This window comes from Megascapheus bottae, chromosome 38, assembly GCF_031878675.1.
Source record: "Megascapheus bottae isolate mThoBot1 chromosome 38, mThoBot2.hap1, whole genome shotgun sequence".
Taxonomy (NCBI): domain Eukaryota; kingdom Metazoa; phylum Chordata; class Mammalia; order Rodentia; family Geomyidae; genus Megascapheus; species Megascapheus bottae.
Window position 1 is genome coordinate 5,708,151 of NC_143546.1, and position 20,525 is coordinate 5,728,675.

The following is a 20,525-nucleotide window of genomic DNA, read 5'->3' on the forward strand; positions in this document are numbered from 1 at the left end:
AAACCTAACCCTAACCCTAACCCTAACCCTAACACTAACCCTAACAATGTAATAATCCAGCAACTTCCCCCAGTGGAGTCACTTTCAAATCCAGTGACTTCTACCTACTCAGGAGGCTGAGATCTGAGCATCACGGTTCGAAGCCAACCCCAGGGCAGAAAAATGGCCCTGAGACTCTTTATTTCCAGTCAGTGGACTCAGCTGAAGTGGGAAGTGGTGTTGTAGCCTAAGTGATAGAGCACAAAGAGGCTGAGGGACAGCGCCCAGGCCTTGAGTTCAAGCCCCAGGACTGGGTTTGAACTCAGGGCCAGGGCCCTGTCTCTGAACTTCTTTTTGCTCAATGTTAGTTCTCTAGCAATTGAACCACAGCACCACTTCTAGCTTTTTCTGTTTCTGTGGCACTGAGGAATTAAACCCAGGGCATCATGCATTCTAGGCAAGCACTCTACCACTAAGCCACATTCCCAGCCCTAAGTTTTCATGAATGATTGGATATGATGATTTGTTTCTTATTCCATTCTCAACAGAGTATGAAATTGTGCAGACTGAACTTTTTGAGTATTCTCCTAGTATATGGAACCCATCTGAATCTGAGGGACCAAAAGGGCCACACCCCCTCTTCTGTACTGTCACATGGGATCAGAAGCCAACAATCTCCAAACCACTAGAGTAGGTACAGATAACTCAATTTGAATTTGAAATATTAGAAATGCAAGTGTTGGACCATTAAAGCCTAGGTTATACTTGAAATATAGCATTTTGATCCTCAGAAACTCAAGTATACATTGAATGAGAATATCTGGAAATGATTCATATATATAATAAAGGAATATGTAATGTATATAATGACTTTATGTTAGAGACTTGTATAACTTACCTTGTTCTCTGTGAGTAACGGCATCCCACTGGAATAGCTATAAGATTCACTAAGTGCTTCTCAACTAGTATTATAGTTTGTGCATATTGCAAACAGCATTCTTTATCTTCAGCCTTGTCTCTTAATAAAGGGACATGTAGTGTCTTGATAATGACTGTAGATTAGTGGTAGAGGCCTAACCTTGAGCAAAAAGGAGCTCACAGACAGTGCCCAGGTCCAGAGTTCAAGTGTCAGGACTGGGGAAAAATGCATCAAAAGTCAAAATAACAAATAACTAAGCATAGATTTTTTCCTATAACCCAGCCGTACCACTTCTGGCTATCTACCCTGAACATCCAGAGTCAGAATCTGGTAAAGACACCTGCACACCCACGTTCACTGCTGTACAATGCCTTATAGGCAAGATAATGGAAACAGCCCAGATGGCTCACAATAGATGAGTGGATCCAAAAAATGTGGTACTTATACACAAAGGAATTTTACACAGCTATTAGAAAAATTAAACTGGCATTTGCAGGAAAATGGATGGAACTAGAATAAATAATTTTAATGAGGCAAGCCAATGTAAGACAAAGACATGCATTCCTTCTGATAATGTGGAAATTAGATCTAAAATACACTGGAATATGATAAATTATAGAGGATTTTAGATACTCACACAGTGAGACAAAAAGAGGATACTCTTAAGACATAAACATGAAAGTGCAAGGCCTAGGTGACTCTTTGTATTTACATAAAATTGTATATATATGTACATATAAAAATGTACTCCAAGATATGTAAATAAGAGATCTCTAGGCCAAACTCCTGGTCCCTTACTTACATTTTCTTTTTTTTTTGCCAGTCTTGGTGCTTGAACTCAGCGCCTGAGCACTGTCCCTGGGATTTCCTCAATGCTAGTGCTCTACCACTTAAGCCACAGCCCCATTTCCAACTTTTCAATGTATGTGGTACTGAGGGAGGAATCGAATCCAGGTCTTCATGCATGCTAGGCAAGCACTCTACCACTAAGTCAAACTCCTGGCCCTTTGTTGACATTTTCATAATCATTTTGGTACCAAATTCCAGTCTCTAACAGAATCGCATTGACCTTTCATTAATTGTTAATTTTCTATATAATTTTTCCATATGAAAAACCACACACCAATTTATTTGTCAGTTAAAACCTACTAAAATTTCTCACAAGACTGAGGACCAATCGAATGGATTAGATGACCCAGAAATGAACCCACAAACATATGGCTACCTAATATTTGATAAGGGAGCCAAAAACACAGGGTAGAAGGAAGACAGCTTCTTGAACAAATGGAGCTGGCAGAAATGACTATACACATGCAAAAACTGAAGCTAGATCCTTGTATTTTACCCTCCACCAGAATCCTTTCCAAATTGATCAGATACCCCAGGTTAGAGCCATATTCTCTGAAAACATTGCAGGATAGGGGGAAACACTGTGGCTTCTAGTCACAAGTTGAAATCTCCTAAAGAAAGATCCAGAATCACAACAAATCCAAGAAATGCTGGAAAATGGGATTTCATCAAACTGAAGAATTTATGCATGGCAAAGGACATAGCTACCAAGATAAATAGAAAGCCCCCAGACTGAGAGATCTTTCCTAGCTATGCATCACACAAGGGCCTCATATCTAAAATATACTTAGAGCTCAAAAATTAACCCCCCCAACAAATGCTCAAAGAAACAATACAATACATAGGCTAAAGACTTAAAGAGAGACTTCTCTGAGAAAGAAATAAGAATGACGAATAGACACACGAAGAAATGATGTTAACATCACTGGCCACAAATAAATGCAAATGAAGTCAATATTGAGATTCCACAACATACCAGCTAGGCCATTATCAAGAAAACAGTAACAGATGCTGTCTGGGATGTGGTCAAAAGGGAACACTACTACATTGTTGGTGGAAATATAAACTTTTGTAGCTACTCTGATAAGCAATATGGAGGTTCCTCTGAAGACTGAACGTAAGATTTTCTCTATTCTACCCCTGGGCATTTATCCAATTGACCACCAACCAGGGCACACTGAAGTCACTAGCATAACCATGTTTGTTGCAGCATTGTGTACCAGAGCTAAGCTATGGAATATCAACTCAGATGTGTTGTAGATCCACAGTGAAATTTCATGCTTTCATCAGAAAAAAAATGAGATTGTCCCATTCAGAAAGAAATGGAAACACTTGGAAAAAATTATATTAAGTGAAGAAAGCCAGACCCAGAGAAACAAATTGCATGCTTTTCTCATGTCGGAGGCTGGAATTGGGCAAATACTGTTTGGAAGTAAAGCTAGATGCAAAAGTTCACAACATCTCTTCTCCATGGAAAGCTGGACATGGTGTAGATTGTAGCCCTAGAAGGAAGCAAGGCCTAGATTATAATTATGTGGAAAAAATGGCTGGAGGCATGGCTTTGTAATAAACACAGCAACTAACCAGTCATTGTGAGGCCTGAGTGTATAGTCCAAGACCACCAAAACAGTAAACATAACTTTCAAAGTTAGATTACATTAAATCTCTGGATTGGATTGCAAAACCTGGCACTAACACAAATTTGAATATTTCTTTTTTTCATATATTTTTATTATAATTAATAGTAGGGTTACATTATATTTGCCAGATAGAAGGTGCATTACTTCACGTGCATTGATACCCTTTCTCATATCTTGGTCCCTATTTCCCTCCCCCCACCCCATCCCTCATCTTGTTTTCCTCCCTTCACTATCCAATTTCAAATAACCAAATACAAATATATCCAGTATATCAGATAACAAAGTGAGATACTGTAACAATATGAGATAACCAAGGGACAGCAAAAGAGATGAGAGATAACATAGTACATTAAGGAGAACAACCACTCATTATATGGCTTTTGTTTCTATATCCTAGAGGTCCTTTCATTTAGTGTCATACTGTATGGCCTTATGTATCTAGGTTTTGCTCTATTGCAAATCTCTGCTAGGAGAGCCCAAGGTTTCTACTGATTATGACAAATGAGGGAAACCATTGAGCCTAAGTTCCTTTCAGTCTGGCTTTCTTCACTTAATATGATTTTTTCTAAGTCTTTCCATTTCCTAACAACTGGGGTGATGTCATTCTTTCTGACAGCAGCATAGAATTCCATTGTGTACAAATACCACATCTTGTTGATCCACTCATCAACTGAGGGACATCTGGGTTGGTTCCATATCTTTGCTATAGTAAATAGTGCTGCAATGAACATCAACAGCTCAAAAAATTGAATCACTCCAAAATTAATCTCCAAAGTAACAACCATCCCATTAAAATATGGGCCAAAGACTTAGAGTCTTCTCTGAAGAAGAAATAAAAATGGCCTATAGACACATGAAGAAATGCTCGACATCTCTAGTCAAATCAAAACAACTCTAAGATTCCACCTCACTCCAGTTAGAATGGCCAGGATCAGGAAAACGAATAATAACAGATGCTGGAGGGGATGTGGCCAGGAGTGATCACTACTACACTGTTGGTGGGAGTGCAAACTTGTCCAACCACTATGGAAAGCAGTATTGCAGTTCTTCAAAAGACTAAACATAGAACTCCCCTATGACCCAGCAATTCCACTACTTGGCATTTACCCAATTATCCAGAAACAAGGACATACTAAATCCACTAGCACAATCTTTCCATATCTTTCATATCTTTCCATTTTCTTAAGTCTTCTTCAATTTCCTTTTTCAGATTTTTAAATTTTCAGTGTAGGGTCCTTTACTTGTTTGGTTAATTCTTAGTTTTTTTTTGGCAGTGGGGGGGGGAGCAATTGTAACTGGAATTGCATTTCTGATTTCAACTTTGATTGACAAGTTAGCTGGTGTTCTGTCTCTGTGTTGAGATTGATGTATCTGGATTCAGGGCTTAGAGAGACTGTTGAGTGAATATACAGAGTTCAGTTTTGCTGAGGAGTTGTACTCTTAAAATTTGACTATCAGATAAAAGTATTGAGATTATAATGTAAACCTAGAATGTTGAGGGAAGTTTGCAGGGATGTGTAAGAGAAGGTACAGCTTCATAGGTGAGTTGGAGGAGTAAAGAAGGGAGGACAGCAAATGAATTTGATGGAGGAGTCAAATGAAAGAGGAATATTCTTGTATGCCGAATTCAAGTAAAGAGAATTTGAGGCAAACACCCTGAGATCTCTCATAACTACTCTCAGAAGCCTAAACTGTCACTCTCCTACCTAATTAAACTTTGACTTTTGGGCAGAGAAAGGCAATATGGAGAATAGGAAAATGTTCGGTCTATGTTTATATAACAAACCTCATCAGATAAGTAAACACAGAACATTCAGCTTGGAAATTCTTGCTTTCCCAGGTACGAGGAGTGTTGCTGTCCACTACTGGGAGTTTTTGGTATAAGAAGGCAGGTCTGTATTCCAGCCTTCTTTCCCAGTACGTATGGGATGTGTGGAAAGGTTTGCTTCTTTGCTCTCTTCACATTTGCGGTCCTTTTCTCATGCTGGGGATCTGGAGCAGGCACTCTGGGTCATGCCAGGAGCTCTTCCCTTGGAAGGGGTCCCTGATGAGCTACTCACAGTTCCTGTAATTGGGCTCAGGTGTGTGGCACCTGGCATGGCTGTACAGCAGGAATCACTTTGCTGCAGTGCCTGTTGGCTGATTTCTGACCTTACACACCAGTAGTACAAATTCTTCTTTGCTAGAATGTGTGTCTGTTTATAGTTTGATTGGTGGTGGTTATTCCCCTTTAAACAGTGCATATGTCATATGGAAAAATCCAACCCCAGGCTTTGTGCATACTAGGCAAGCATTCTACCATTAGGCTATGTTCCCAAGAAAGTGTTATCTTTTTTATGATTACAATGCATAAGAATTTTTACTTTTTTCTCTCTCATTATTTATTTATTTATTTATTTATTTATTTATTTATTTATTTATTTATTTATTTATTTATTGCCAGTCCTGGGGATTGAACTCAGGGCTTGGGTGCTCTCCTTGGACACTACTTTTCTCTTGAGATTAACGTCTGTAATGAACAATAGTTTCTTTCTCCAGGGTTGGTAATACCTTTAAATTTATTATTTAATCACTCTTTACTAACTTGACACACAGAAATTTGTAATATATAGATACTATATATACTATATATTATATTATATATTGAATTACATATATGAGCTGGGAACAGTGGCTCATGCCTATAATTCTAGTTACTCAAGAGTCTGAGATCTGAGGATCAAGGTTCAAAGCCAGCCCGGGCACAAAAGGACTTGAGACTCTTATCTCCAATTAACTACTAGAAAACGGGAAGTGGGGCTGTGGCTCAAGGGGTAGGGCGGTAGCCTTGAGCTGAAGAGCTCAGGGCCAGCTCCCAGGCTGAGTTCACTCTCCATGACCTACCGAAACAAAACAAACAGGCTCGATTTGGTCCATGAATCATGGTTTTCATAACTTGGTTTTGTGTGTGTGTGTGTGTGTGTGTGTGTGTGTGTGTGTGTGTGTGTGTGTGTAGAATTGGAAATCAAATGCCATATGAAAGTTTTTATCTGATTTCTGTTGCTTTTCGATATATTTTGCGAAAATATTAAAGATTTCATATGCATGAATAAAAATAAAAGGTTGGGAATAGCAGGACCAAGATGGTACATCCTTGAAGGTAAATCCCCCCACTCTAACCAAATCTCTCACTCTAACCAAATGTGTAGGGACCGAGGGTACACTGTCTACCACGAATCCCACTGTATAGGACATACAAACAGACTTATGCAAAGACCTAGCACCTCAGACAGCCAAGAAGAGGAAAGATGGAAACCAGCGAGAGACCCCTGCTGGGGAGCAACACCAGGTGTGCCTGGGGAGCAGCTCTGAAAATCCTCCAGGGAACCCCAGCCAATCCATCATGCACCATGAGCAGTTTCTGAAGTCTCCAGCATGCCCCTGGGGTTACAAAGCTGCTATCTGGGGTGGTTCTGCTGTGATCAGATGGATGGGTGAGAAGCTTCCCTGTGTCAGTGGCAGAGCTTCAGGCTCTCCATGGCTTTGGTGTCTTTCAAGGGCTCTTCACTGTCATTCCTGGAACTGCTCTGTTCCTGGTTAGTATCTTGCGAACCACCCCTTTTCTGTACCATTTGCTCTTGGAGCTAGAGGCTCTACTATCATGCTCTAGCTGCTGAAAAGAACATTAGCCTCTGATGTGCTTTGTGTCCAAAGTAAGAACAACCAGGGGTCTTCACTGCCACCACCACACCATAGCAGCTAGGATTTTAGGCATGAGCCACCGCGCCCCTGCCAGTTATTTTCAAACAAAGCAATCAAACAGGCTTAGTGGCTAGGCCTTAACATCAAATCCTAAGACTTGAACTAAAAAGAAAAAAACAAGACAAAAAAAGGCCAAAAAAAAAAAGATGAGAGAGGAGCCAAATAAAGACATTTAAATTAAAATCATGGTTCACACTTGTAATCCTGCTTAGCTTGCTGAAATCGGAGGATCGTGGTTCAATGCCAGCCTGAGCAGGAAAGTCCAGGACACCTGTTTGAATGAGTGGTATTGGTGAGCTTGAACTTGCTGTGATTTGTTTATAGCTAGAACTCTACTCCTTCCTGAATCTTTGTGGTTAATTGGAGATAAGACTGTCATGGAGTTTCCTGCTTGAACTGGCTTCAAACCACAATCTTCATATTTCAGGGCCTGTGTTCACATGAAACTTTCTCCTATAAACTGAGAGGAGAAAGAGAGAGGGGGGAGGGGGAGGGGGAGGGGAGAGGGGGAGGAAGGGGGAGGGGAGAGGGAGGGGGACGGGTAGGGAGGGGGAGGGGAGAGGGAGAGGGAGGGGGAGGGAGGGGGTGGAGGGAGGGGGGGAAAGGGAGAGGGAGGGGGAGGGGGAGAGGGAGGGGCTGTAAGGAGCTGCCAGAAGAGGCTGTGCACAAAGTTCCTGCTGCTGAGCTCCCAGCATGCTCAGCATAGACCCCTGGCTGCTCTAGCTTTGGACCTGGACAAAACACCTCAGAAGACATTGTCCCTCCCTTGGAGCAGACACTGCATGATGGCAGAGCCTCTAGCTCCTGAAGAAAACAGAGAAGGAAGGGGGTGGTGAGCAGGATGATGGCTGCTTTGCGGAGATTGTGCTGCTGTGTGCAGGCCCAGTAACAGGCAGTTCCAGACATGGCAGTGAAGAGTCCTGAAAGATTCCAAAGCCATCAAGAGCCAGAAGCCCTGTCACTGACATAGGGAGGCTTCTCACCCACCCATTTGCTCACAGAACAATCTCAGCCAGGGGCTTTGTAACACCAGGGGCATGCAAGAGAGAAGGAGCTTGAGTCTCTGGCACTGTGACTCCAATAAAAGGATGAGTGCTCAGGTAGTCACAAATTACACTGCCTGAAAACACAACTGATTTTCATAGGAAAAATAGAGTGAATGTTCTCCAAAGAAAAAAAACATGATCAATCATGACAAGAAAATAATGAAGTCTAATTACATGACTGAATCTTTTAAGCTTGAATTTCATTTTAATTCTAATTTTACTCATAGAATGTAGAAAAATCCATATTTTCTTCATGGTAGATATCTGTGAAGTCTATCAGTAATTGTATAAGTGTAACATAACTCCACCCTTGCTTGGGAAAAAAAGAGAAAAATGTAGCTTAAATCAGTGCTGGTTAAGACTCTGAATTCTGTGAGCTCCTCCTGTGAGGGCCTCAAGAATGATTTCCACTTCCTGTGCCCATGTCCCCACCTCAACCACATGACTAGTCCCAGACACAAGGGAAATAAAACAGGTCAAATACTGCACAGTCCATCAGTTCTCCCAGGGCTGCACAGCCACAGGCATCAGAGAATGAATATCATGTCAACATGGGCTGTGAAGTTTCAGTTCTAAAGTACTGACAACTCTGATAGAAAGCAAAATTAAGGGGCTTTTTGTAGGTTGGGGTAAATTTTGGGTGAGGTCAGCTTGGTGTTTTAACCTTCATTGTCAAAAAAATTCTTCTATTGTTCTTGTGTCTTATTAAACAACTGTTTTTCAACTTCTATATTTCATTTAAAAATCATCTTAAATGTTTTCAAATCTCCTCTCTGTCCCTGGCCTTTTGTCTCTACAGCTAATTCTCTCTCTCTCACTCCTCTCCCCCCCCCCCCTCTCTCTGATGATTATAGGGCTTGAAATCAGGTCTGGGGCACTGTCCCTTAGCTTTTCTGCTCAAGGGTACTGATCCACCACTTGAACTACAGCTCAAAATCCCTGGATTTTGTTGTTTCTTTTTTTCCCCCTGTGTGTGATTTATTGGTTACAAGTCTCATGGATACTCAGGGATTTTTCCCACGTGGGCTGGGTGAAAATTAAAATCCACAAGTCTCAGCCCTCTAAAAATCTAGAACTACAGACATAAGCAAACATCACCCAGGTCACTTTAAGGTGCTTCTGTGGCTTTTCTCTTCTTTTACCCTCTTTTACAGTCATTTTATCCTTAATTATTTTGATGGGGAAGAAGCTTGTTGATACTGGGGCTTATATTCAGGGCCTCCTCCTCCTGCTTCTTCCTCCTCTTCCTTTTCTTTCTTTACTTCTTCTTCTTCCTCTTATTCCCCTTTTCATCCTCCTCTTCCTCTCCCTCCTCCTCCTCCTCCTATTCCTCCTCCTCATCTCAATTCTAACAGCTAAAATCCAAATTTTCAGTTTTCATGTGCATTTGAGTGCTAATTCTAATTGAAAGGATTGAACTTAGGAGGCACTGGCAAGTCTCCCTGAGTTGGCATTTTTATTTATTTATTTATTTATTTTTTTGCCATCTTCACACCTTGAGTCATAGGTGAATTTCTGACGCTCTTTTTTTTCTTGTCCTGGTGGTCTGGCCACATTTTCTAATTTCCCCCCTCAATACTAACAGTCTCTTCATAAGCCACAAGGGATTTTTCTGACTTTCCTTGGTAGTTTGGTTGTTTTATTCCTAAGGTTTGAACTGAAGGCATGACCAAGTGTCTTACATTTTCTTTTTTCTTTGTTTCTTTCTTCCTTTCTTTCTTTTCCTTTCTGTAGGCTAGCATGGTCTATAGCCATATCAGCAGGTCAATTTCTGGTTCCCTTGCCCTTTGTATTGATTAATGGAAGATAAAAGTCTCAAAGGGTCTCCATGAGACTCTTCAATTAACCACCAAAAGGTAGGAAGTAATAGAATAAATGCAGCTAGAATTTTTTAACTACAAGTTAACATTTATTTTTTGTTTTGTTTTGCCCTTTGGTGCTTTTCCTAGGGTTTTAAATCAGGGCCTAGTATACTCTCCGTGAAAGTTTTTGTTCAGAGCTAGCAGGCTGTAGACTTTGAGCCAAACCTTGATTGCTCATGTTTATTTTTAAAATTTGGGTGCTGGTACTATGCCTTAAACCCAAGGGCTGGTGCTTCTCTCTGAACTTTTTGTTTATTTTCTCAAGTCTACTGAGTGCTGTTACTTGCACCATATGTCAAGTTTGGTTTTGTTTTGCTTTTCCATGGCTGGTACACCTTGAACTCAGGGCCTAGCCTCTGGCTTTCAAAAATTATAATTATTTCTTTTCTGTTCTGTATGAGTCATGGGCTTTGGATACTGACCATGAGCTCTTCAGCTCAAGGCTATTACCCTACCCTGGAGCCAAGCCCCACTTCCCATTGTCTAGAGGGTAATTGGAGATAAGATTCTCAAGTCCTTTAGTGCCCAGGCTGGCTTCAAACCTTGATCCTCAGATCTCAGCCTCCTGAGTAGCTAGGTTTACAGGTGTGAGCCCCGTGCCCAGCAATATAATTATTTTTTTCTTCTGTCTCTGTCTCCTTGTTAGACTCCCGACTCAGCGGGACGTCTTTCAGACGGAGCCCCCTTCCCAAGGAACAGCGAGTCACGCAGTCGGATGCAATCAGCAAGAGGTTTATTTGGGGACACAGGTACCCGGGGCCACAAGATCTCCTAGGAGACTTGCGCACCTAGGCTGGGGAGAGGGGGATATTTATGGGTGGCTGAAGCAGGTTACAGAAGCAGAAGCATAGTTACAGGGTAATGATTGATTATGGTCACATTAGTAAGACTCAGCTAGGGGCTCAGCTAGGGGTTTATTGAATTTCCACTTGGTTAAACAGGCAGTAGACTGCATGTCTTGTTTCTGGCCTTATTTTATTGTTTTATTCCTGGAATTTCCCCCTCTTATTCAGGTTCATAAGGTATACAGTTTCACTGACTCGAACCAACTCAAACTGCACATCCTGTTGGCTGTTCTTCAGCCCATTGTATAAACTGCAGCTACTTGCACTATTCTAAAGGCCATTCTTTTAAGACTTTGGATTATGTTTGTGTTGTGAAAGTACTTTTGAGTGGTTGCTATTACATTATGGGGAGATATTAGATTTTATATTTCTCACATCCCCCATTTTCTTCTGGTTGAATGGAATCTTTCATTCAATGAGAGTGGTCTCTCTTTCCTTAAGTTGCTGATACTGTTGAGTGAGCACTAAGGCTTGTACTACAGTTAATCGATCTTTTACAAATTGGGCTAGTCTATTTAGGATACAGGGGCCCAAAGTGAGAATTAGAATGAGTATAATGAGTGGTCCTGCTATAGTGGATAACAGAGTTGCAAACCAGGGGGATTGATTAAACCAGTTTTCAAACCATCCTTGCTGAGAGCGGAACTCTTTCTCTCTTTCTGTCAGCCGCTCCCTAAGTTTGCCCATGGTTTCCCGGACAATTCCTGTCTGGTCTGCGTAAAAACAGCATTCCTCTTTCAAAGCAGCACACAAATCACCATCCTTTAAGAAAAGTACTTCAGACAAGGATGTTAGAGATTTTTACAACCAAGAAAGTCTTATTTTTTTAGCCATATTGTCCAGGTTTAATTTCTGTAAAGTCAATTTCCCAATGAACACCTGGGAGGTGTCCTCTCACTCTGGTTCCAAGTCCAATTTTAGTCTGTCCTGCATTCACCCTAGCACACGCTGGGCACTGGGCAGCCACTTGTTGCAAAGCCTCCTCCTTTCCCAAGAAGTGGCCAAAGTTTTCCTGCCGCTCTATGAGAGTCTTCATTTTAAAAGTCCACTTTTTGGGCCAAACTGTTTTTCCATCAAAAGTCCATTGTCCTTGTTTGGAGTCATAGGCCGCCCCCATTTTCTTATGACACTCAATATCCTCTGGAGTGTATGGGAGTGGGGGAAGACTACGGTGAGGCTTCTCTATTCCTGAAGGGGGTGGTCTGTCAAATCAGGTCGGGTCCCATTACCAAGAGTTTAGTTCCAGTCCTCTCAGTAAACAATTGTAAGGTGGTGGTTGAATCCGGCAGCACAGCAGCTCCAATGGAATGTTACACCTCCTGCTGGGTCACCTGCAAAATTTCTAAAGAAGCTTAACCTAAGGCCTGACTCTGGTGAATTCTCCCAATGCTTTTCTAGTTGCTTTACCCGAGCACACTCATTTTTTTGCAGGCTGGCACCCGTTGGTTTTTAAGACAGTATAGGATTGAGAATCCAAAGTAATACCAGGGTGGCAACTTTTAGTAACCAGATTGAACAAGGCTTAGCACTCTCTAGACAGGCACAGAAGACACGAAACTGTAGCCGTTCCCCACAAGTGCAGTCTCCACTCTTGCACATTTGTTACTACTATTTTTTTCCCAATGCTTCTAACTTATGCTGTCTTAATTTTTAAGAAACAACTTTTTGGTCCCTTTATCTAAAGAGGACTGATGGGCGACGATCTGTCTTCTATAACTTCTTCAGGCTGACTCAGGGGCGTTGTCTCTATACCTAGCCAGGGACCCTGAAAACTTAGCCTATTTTACCAAGAGGCTGTCAAGATTACATATATTCTACTCCAAATTGGAGGTCATGTAAAGCATTTAACAACTGCACAAACTTTTTCTTTGGCTACAACAGTGTAGCTTACTTAGCACCCATTTGCAAAGGCATTTTCCTAATTTTCTGGGGAACTTAATCCCTGCACTCTATGCTTCAGTTGCCAGATCTAAACATATAATAGGGACGCAAGCATCACATCCACCCTGAATTTGTGGCTGGTGTCAAATCAAACTTCACTCAGTTAGGATTTTAAACCATCCTCTATCACAGATGATTGACAAGTTCCTGCCCAGGTAGGCATGGGCATTAGTAAGGCATGCTTACAAATTATTCTATGACCTCCCGGCTCTGATTAATTTTGAATGGCCAAGCACAAATGACTCTAGGATCTGACACCACCTCTGCCATCCAAGCTGTGGCTTACTGCATTTGGATGCTTCATTGTCCCAGTAGGGTCTCTCCACACAGGAATAAATGTCCCATTGGCATTTCACTTTGTTGGTTGCTGGACTTGAACTCAGGGTCTGGGTGCTGTCTCTCAGCTCTCCAGCTCAAGGCTAACACCCTGCCACTTTTAAGTCCCAAACTCAGGGCCTGAGTGCCGCTCCTCAGCTCTGCAGCTCAAGGCTTGCACTCTGCCACTGTGAGTCCCGGGCCTGGTGCTTGAGTGCTGTCCCCCAGCTTTTCAGCTCAGAGCTAGCACTCTGCCACTTCGAGCTCCAAAGCAACTCTCAATAGCACTCTGACAGATTAGACACCACAGTCTCACAGGGACTTTGCCTTGCCCGGGCTGGCTCAAAACTGCGGCTTTCAGATCAGTGAGTCCTACAAAGGACACTTTAATCCAATTAGAAGCAACAAGGTGGTCAACTCAGAAATAGTCTCTAAGCATGACCTTACCTGGAACTTGGTGAGGGCCAAATTTACATCTGAATGAGGATCTGCTGTCCTTCTCCATGGACCTGCTGCGGATTGCTATAGAGTAACTTGCAAGAATAAGCTGAAATATCAATTAAGCAACCATTTTGGTAGTCCTAATTTTTCTTGTTTAAACAAACATTTAGGATAATTTCAATTTCAAACTTTGTTCAGAAACCCATTTCCAATGTTCTTTAAAATTTTTACTGATATTTGCTTAAACAATTAACACTTTAGCCTTTATTTGCATGTGAAAAATCTTTAAGGGCCCAAAGAACTCGCTTTGTTTCCAGGTTTCAAAACTCCAGCAACAGTTTAAACTCAAATAAGTTTTTTCCTCAATGCAAGAACTGTAAACATCATCAGTGCACAAAAAGTCTAAATCTGGACTTAGTTTCCTTCTTTTTCTAGAATACATCCAATTGCAATGCAGTAGCATGAACCCAAATTATACAGAGATAAATTTTTAAGTATTTATTCCTTTTAAAATGCTAATTATATTACCCAGATTTTACCATCAGATTTTCAGTGTCAGTCTGCAAAGAAAAAGAGCGAAGATGTGGATCTCAGTCCACCTGACCAGGTTAAGTGAACAGCCTTCATTCCAGCTTATTTACCCAGAGCTGCACCTTTGCCAGTTCACCTCTCACCCCTCAAGATGGTCACATAGGACTATTCTAAGTTTTCCCATCCTTTCTCTTAGCATTTGATTACCTAGACAGTTTTGAAAGATAGGTAAAGTCTCTGAAATAAATAAATAAATTTACATTTTAATTCCTAATATTTATCTCCAAATTTTAACTTAAGGAAATAGATTCTAAATTCCCTAATACCTCTGGGTTAAACAGGATATAATGCTCACAATGTAAACAGCTCTGTGCATTTCAATATTAAATTATTAATGCAAATTTCATTTAGAAAATACTTTTTCTACTTTAGAAAAATACTTTTTACCAGTTTCTCTTTAAAATAATGCAATAACCCTTTGAGACATTGTAAAACATTTTAACCTAATAATTTTCTTAAAGTTTAGATTTACCCAATTGCCTTTTTGTTTCAAGTATAAATTTATCCATTGTTTTATACAGCATGCTGATAATTTAACCTTGAACATGTTCACTCACTCATTCACATACATTCATACTCAAAGATCTTAAAGCGCGCAAAATTAATATTGGCCGTTCATTTTCCGGAAGTTTGTGTCAAGAGAGCTTTGCCAATTTACTCTTGCAGGTGAGAACCAGGTTCAAAACAAAACTTTTTACATGGCAACTTAGCAGTGATTTATTTTTCCAGGGCTTGTTACACACACAAAGATTGCAAGGATTCATATTTAAGACTGGTACCAATTTTGAAAACAAAACTAGACAACAAAAAAAATCTCACAAAACAAGACAGAAGCAGAGACCTTTAAGTACCCCAAATTTTGATGGCATACATGGCAGCAGTCACAGACTGTTCCATATTAATAGTCAGTCCCAATCCTGTCATCATAAACACAACAATTAAACAGACACAAAGGACAACACACTTCGCAGCGCGGCTTCGGTGCAAAACCGAAAGGGGAAGGGCGTTGGGGGGGAGCTCGGAGTCTCCCCTAACAGACGGACTAGAGAGTCCTCAGACCGGGGCGAAGCCCTGAAACCAGACGGACTAGAGAGTCCTCAGACCGGGGCGAAGCCCCGAAACCAGATGGGTCAGAAATCTGACCCCAGACACCTCCGGGACGTCTCCCAGGGGCTGCGGTCGGGAGTACGAGCTCCTCAGCTCCTCCACGGGTCCGCCAGATACAGATTGACACGGCCGAGTCACAGATTCCAGAAATACTCTTAACATAAGACAAGACACACAAAAGACAACAGAAATTTGCTGGCCAGCTTACCTCCCGGAGGTGGGTCGGTGGTCCCTGGGTGGGGGTCTCCGATCTCGCTGGGGCCTCCAAATGTTAGACTCCCGACTCAGCGGGACGTCTTTCAGACGGAGCCCCCTTCCCAAGGAACAGCGAGTCACGCAGTCGGATGCAATCAGCAAGAGGTTTATTTGGGGACACAGGTACCCGGGGCAACAAGATCTCCTAGGAGACTTGCGCACCTAGGCTGGGGAGAGGGGGATATTTATGGGTGGCTGAAGCAGGTTACAGAAGCAGAAGCATAGTTACAGGGTAATGATTGATTATGGTCACATTAGGTAAGACTCAGCTAGGGGCTCAGCTAGGGGTTTATTGAATTTCCACTTGGTTAAACAGGCAGTAGACTGCATGTCTTGTTTCTGGCCTTATTTTATTGTTTTATTCCTGGAATTTCCCCCTCTTATTCAGGTTCATAAGGTATACAGTTTCACTGACTCGAACCAACTCAAACTGCACATCCTGTTGGCTGTTCTTCAGCCCATTGTATAAACTGCAGCTACTTGCACTATTCTAAAGGCCATTCTTTTAAGACTTTGGATTATGTTTGTGTTGTGAAAGTACTTTCGAGTGGTTGCTATTGGTTACTATTACATTATGGGGAGATATTAGATTTTATATTTCTCACATCCTCTGTTTTCTTTGTTTCTTTTTCCTTTTAATGGTACTGATATTAATAGGAACAGGGGTTCTGTGAGCAGATTGGTGAAGGAGAGTGAGCAGCCACCCTCCCTATCATCAGGACCCGCCCACCAAGCTCCTTTCTCGCTCGGCTCCCATGCAGAAGCTATTCATCTTAGATGCACACATGCAACTTGTGAAAGTAGACACTCCTGCAAGCAGAATGATCTTCACCACTCAATGCTAGAAACTTCTAGTGTACAAGTCCTCAAATTTCTTTGAGAGAGGCAATTTTAACATTACTTGTAGACTTTCTGCCCAAAGCCCTCCCTGTCATTCCTCAGACCAGAAGCACATCCCCAACTGTGTGTTCTGCCATCCACTCAAGTCCCAAGACTCAATCCCCTGCTGGAAATCACAAGTGGTGTGCAAAGGAGAAATTTGCACTTGGAGTTAGAAGGTCCAAAGATCCTCAGATCCAAGGACAGCCCTTTCTTGGCCCCAAATCCCACTTGCTTCTTCACTTGCTCATCTTCCTCATAGTTAGGCTGCAGTGATTTGTACCTGATGAAAAAAAGGAAGAGAAAGTCACCCGGAGGCTCTCTTTTTCAGAACTAAGAGGATATCTATGGCTTTGGCTAAATCACAATAAGAAAGCACATGGCGTAAGTCTATGCTATTCTCTAAAAAAGTGAAGAGGTTTGATGTGTCCAAAATAAATGTTCTGCATGGTGACTGTGGCTTGTGCCTGAAATCCTAGCTATTTGGGAGGTTGAGCTCTGATGAACAGAGTTCAACACTAGCCTATGAAGGATATTTCCACGATACTGTTATCTCCATTAACCAGCAAACAGCCAAAAATGGAGCTGTGGCTCAAATGATGCGCACTCCATCACCTCACCACCAAAATCAGAGACAAAAAAACAAGTCCTGAATTCAAGGCACAGAATCAGAACCAAAAATAAAAATGCTTCATCTATCTGTAAATGCGATAGCCCAATATTGTCCTTGCCTGGTGGTTCAGTAGACACAGTCCACTTTCTTCCATCTACATTATTCCACAGGCCTCCAAGATTGCTTTTGAAACCTTACTTGGAAATGTGGTCTCCTAGGGCTTCAGCCATGTGAGGGCTGAAGTTGTGTGCCAGTGTCTTGTGCCTCTGATCATAGCCTCTCAGTAAGTAGACTTCTGAGGCTTCTGTAGCTTCTGAGTGGAATGAAATGTTCTAGGTGTCCATATCTAGAAAACTGGATAAGGTGTGCACTTGTCTGATCCCACATTCCCAATACAACACCCCAATGGGAACAACTGGGCTCTAGATGCCAAGTATTCGCAAGTCTCAGCCATGAAAGGCTGAGTAGCCCTGAGCTTGAAGGAACATTCACTTTATAAACAAAATAGCCAGTACTTGCTCCATTGTCCCACAGAGTCTATAATTGTGTAGAAAGTTTCAAATAAATCAAAGATGACCTTTCTGGTGTGCAGGGACCATGTTCATCACCAGCACCTCCAGCAGGCCTGCCTCCAGCTCCACATGTTACAGGGCACATTCACAGTCCCGCCTGAGTCATTGTCACTCTAAGGGTAAAGACAAAGTATCTTTTAAAAGTGGAAATGGGAGCATATTTCAAATTGAGTAATTGAGACAGAGTAGATTGAAAACCACACAGAAAATGTTCTATCATTATTGGCACTGAAAAGCACACAAGAAGGTATCTTGACTATACCTTGCCTGAGTTACTTTGTGTTTCCATCGTTTTCTTGGTAGAAAATATACTAAAGTGTTGGACTCGTGGTGGGGCATGTTTCCAAACTCTCCAGGCTCATAAGACACACCCATACCCCGATTTCCTGAGACCTGACTCTCCTGACATTCTAATACAGCACGAGAACCCCTTTCTCCTTCCAGAGTCACAGGCCAATTGAGCTGGCTTGACCAAACTGTCAGTTATAGTTCCTGGCTACCAAGGTTCCGTGTTCAATTCCATTGTGAAGGAGGTAGGGTCACTGCTCAGGGCCCAGTGACCTAAGCTGGTTCTTCTCACATAAGACCTACCTGAAGGCAAAGTGGAGGGCAAATCCCCTTTTCCACTGCACAATAGGCAAAGTAAAAGTCACACCTTGTCTTTTGAATCCTGAATCCTGTGCTTCAAGGAGCCATTCCTAGGTCAGATCAATACCTCTCATCCTGCACAAAACATTTTATCTGACTGTGCCATGGATTTTCTGCACACTTTGCTGACATTACAACTGTTAAGTGTTTATAACATAAATATCAGATTTCCCTTGAAATCGCTTTGTGGTGTCATCTAGAGCAAATACACGTACTTGGCTAATGGAAAATAAAGACGTATCTGAATCAATGTCATGTGTTCTCCTATGTACACAGGAACATATGAGATTAGAAATATCTTGCCTCTGGCCCTGCATAAGCAAACATAGCTTGTGAGATCCCATTTTCTACAGAAAACGCTGGGCATGGGAGGGTGTGCCTGTTAGGTACTCCAGAAATAGAACTGGAAGAACAGTCTTGGCTATTCTGGGTAAAAAGTGAGAGCCTACCTCAAAATATCCAGAATAAAAAGAGATGAATGGATCCAGTGGTTAGACCACTTGCCTTACAAATGGGAAGTCTTGAGAATTTATACACCAATATGGATTGAGTAACCCCGCCACAATACACACACACACACACACACACACACACACACACACACACACACACACACACACAAACATATTGGCTACTGGTGTCTCATCACTCTAATCCAAGTTACTCAGGAGGATAAGATTTTGGGGTCAGGGTTTTGAGACATCCTGAGTAGAAAAATTCATGAGACTCTTTTCTCCAATTATCCACCATAAAGTGAAAATGAGATCTTTGAGGAAAGTTGTAGAGAAGTAACCTTCAGCAAAAGCACTTGGGAAAAGTGTGCAACACAACATACATAAATAAACATGTTTAGGAATATAAAATGTGATCTGGCAAAGGCATGACAAGTTCAATGTTCAGATCTGGAAGTTGCTCTAGGCAAGCTAGTGTTTAGTAAATAAAATACTGGATTTGCCCTTCACTGTCCACAACTATGCTACCATGCTACTTTAGAAACACTGTTAACTTAGGATTAATTAATTAATTAATTAATTAATTTTTTTTGCCAATCCTGGGCTTGAGCTCAGGGCCTGAGCACTGTCCTTGGACTTTCTCAAGGCTAGAGCTCTACCACTTGAGCCACTTCTGGCTTTTTTCTATGTATGTGGTACCAAGGAATCAAACCCGAGTCTTCATGCATGCTAGGCAAGCACTTTAACCACTAGGCCAAACTCCTGGCCCCAAGGATTAATTTATTACAACTATGTTTAGATATAGTGTACAGTTTGGTTTGGGGTGGTAGTACTATATTCCGAGAATATTCTCCAAAATATCTAATAATTATAATGATAATAAAATCTATTTTCGTTTTATTTAATATGCACTTTCAATTTTTGTTTTGAGTTCTTTTCTGATAGCACGTAGGTTAACATACATAGCTATCCTGTAACTCTAAAAGAATTTCCTTTATATATGTACTCACAATTTTTTCTATCTTTATACCTTTTTATACTTGTTTTTCTATTGAATTCTCAGATACAAGTGCACACATTAGCCTACACTAAGGACTATTAATTCTCTCTCTTTAACTCCACATTTTCCCCTTGAAATGTCTGGAGATGCTACATTCATGGAACTGTCAACTCTCATAATGATACCTTTTCTGAAGTACTCTCTGAGGGACCCTATGAGTCTTTTAGCACTTAAGTTTAGGATGATAAAATAAAAGGAAATAGTATTATCTAAGATACTGGGTAGGAGGTGTTACTGAATGGTATATATGGAACAAGACATGCTGCCATACATGTGACAGGTACCACTGTCAAGTGATCCCTCTTTAACAGTACACATGGAAATAATGCATTGTATTACAGAACCATAGTAACACAAAAAAAGTTGGTATTGACACAAAAAGAGACCCAAAGATCAATGGGACAGATTGGAAGACCCAGAAATAAAACCATATACTTGCATTTGTTCGATCTTCCACAAAGGAACACAAGACATACACAGAAAATGCCTCTTCAACTATTGGTGCTGTAATCCTAGCAACTCAGGAATCTGAGATCTGATGATCAAAGTTCAAAACTAGCCTGGGCAAGAAAGTCCATGAGACTCTATCCCTAATAAACCACCGGCAAACTAGTACTGGCACTGTGCTCAGCGAACGGACAGCATCCACAGATGGTGGTTTTTCTTTCAAGCTAATTTTGCATCTCGCTTTGCAGGTATTTGGGGAGCTAAGGTTATACAGACCTAACAGTTAAAGTAAATGAGTTCAGCCAAATGCTAGTGGCTCACAC

The 20,525-nt window shown here is 41.4% G+C and overlaps 1 protein-coding gene across 1 annotated transcript in view; it reads right to left on the reverse strand.

The window, feature by feature from the left end:
- Positions 1-9,490: 9,490 nt before the first annotated feature.
- Positions 9,491-20,525, reverse strand: part of LOC150041917 (zinc finger protein 566-like) — a 30,179-nt gene continuing 19,144 nt past the window's right edge. The window contains exons 4-6 of the mRNA XM_090325382.1: positions 17,601-17,708; positions 16,137-16,693; positions 9,491-10,671 (exon numbers count right to left, since the gene is read on the reverse strand). Of these exons, the coding sequence (XP_090181508.1) occupies positions 17,704-17,708 (5 nt within the window). The 3' untranslated portion in view covers positions 9,491-10,671; positions 16,137-16,693; positions 17,601-17,703. The remainder of the gene's footprint in view (positions 10,672-16,136; positions 16,694-17,600; positions 17,709-20,525) is intronic.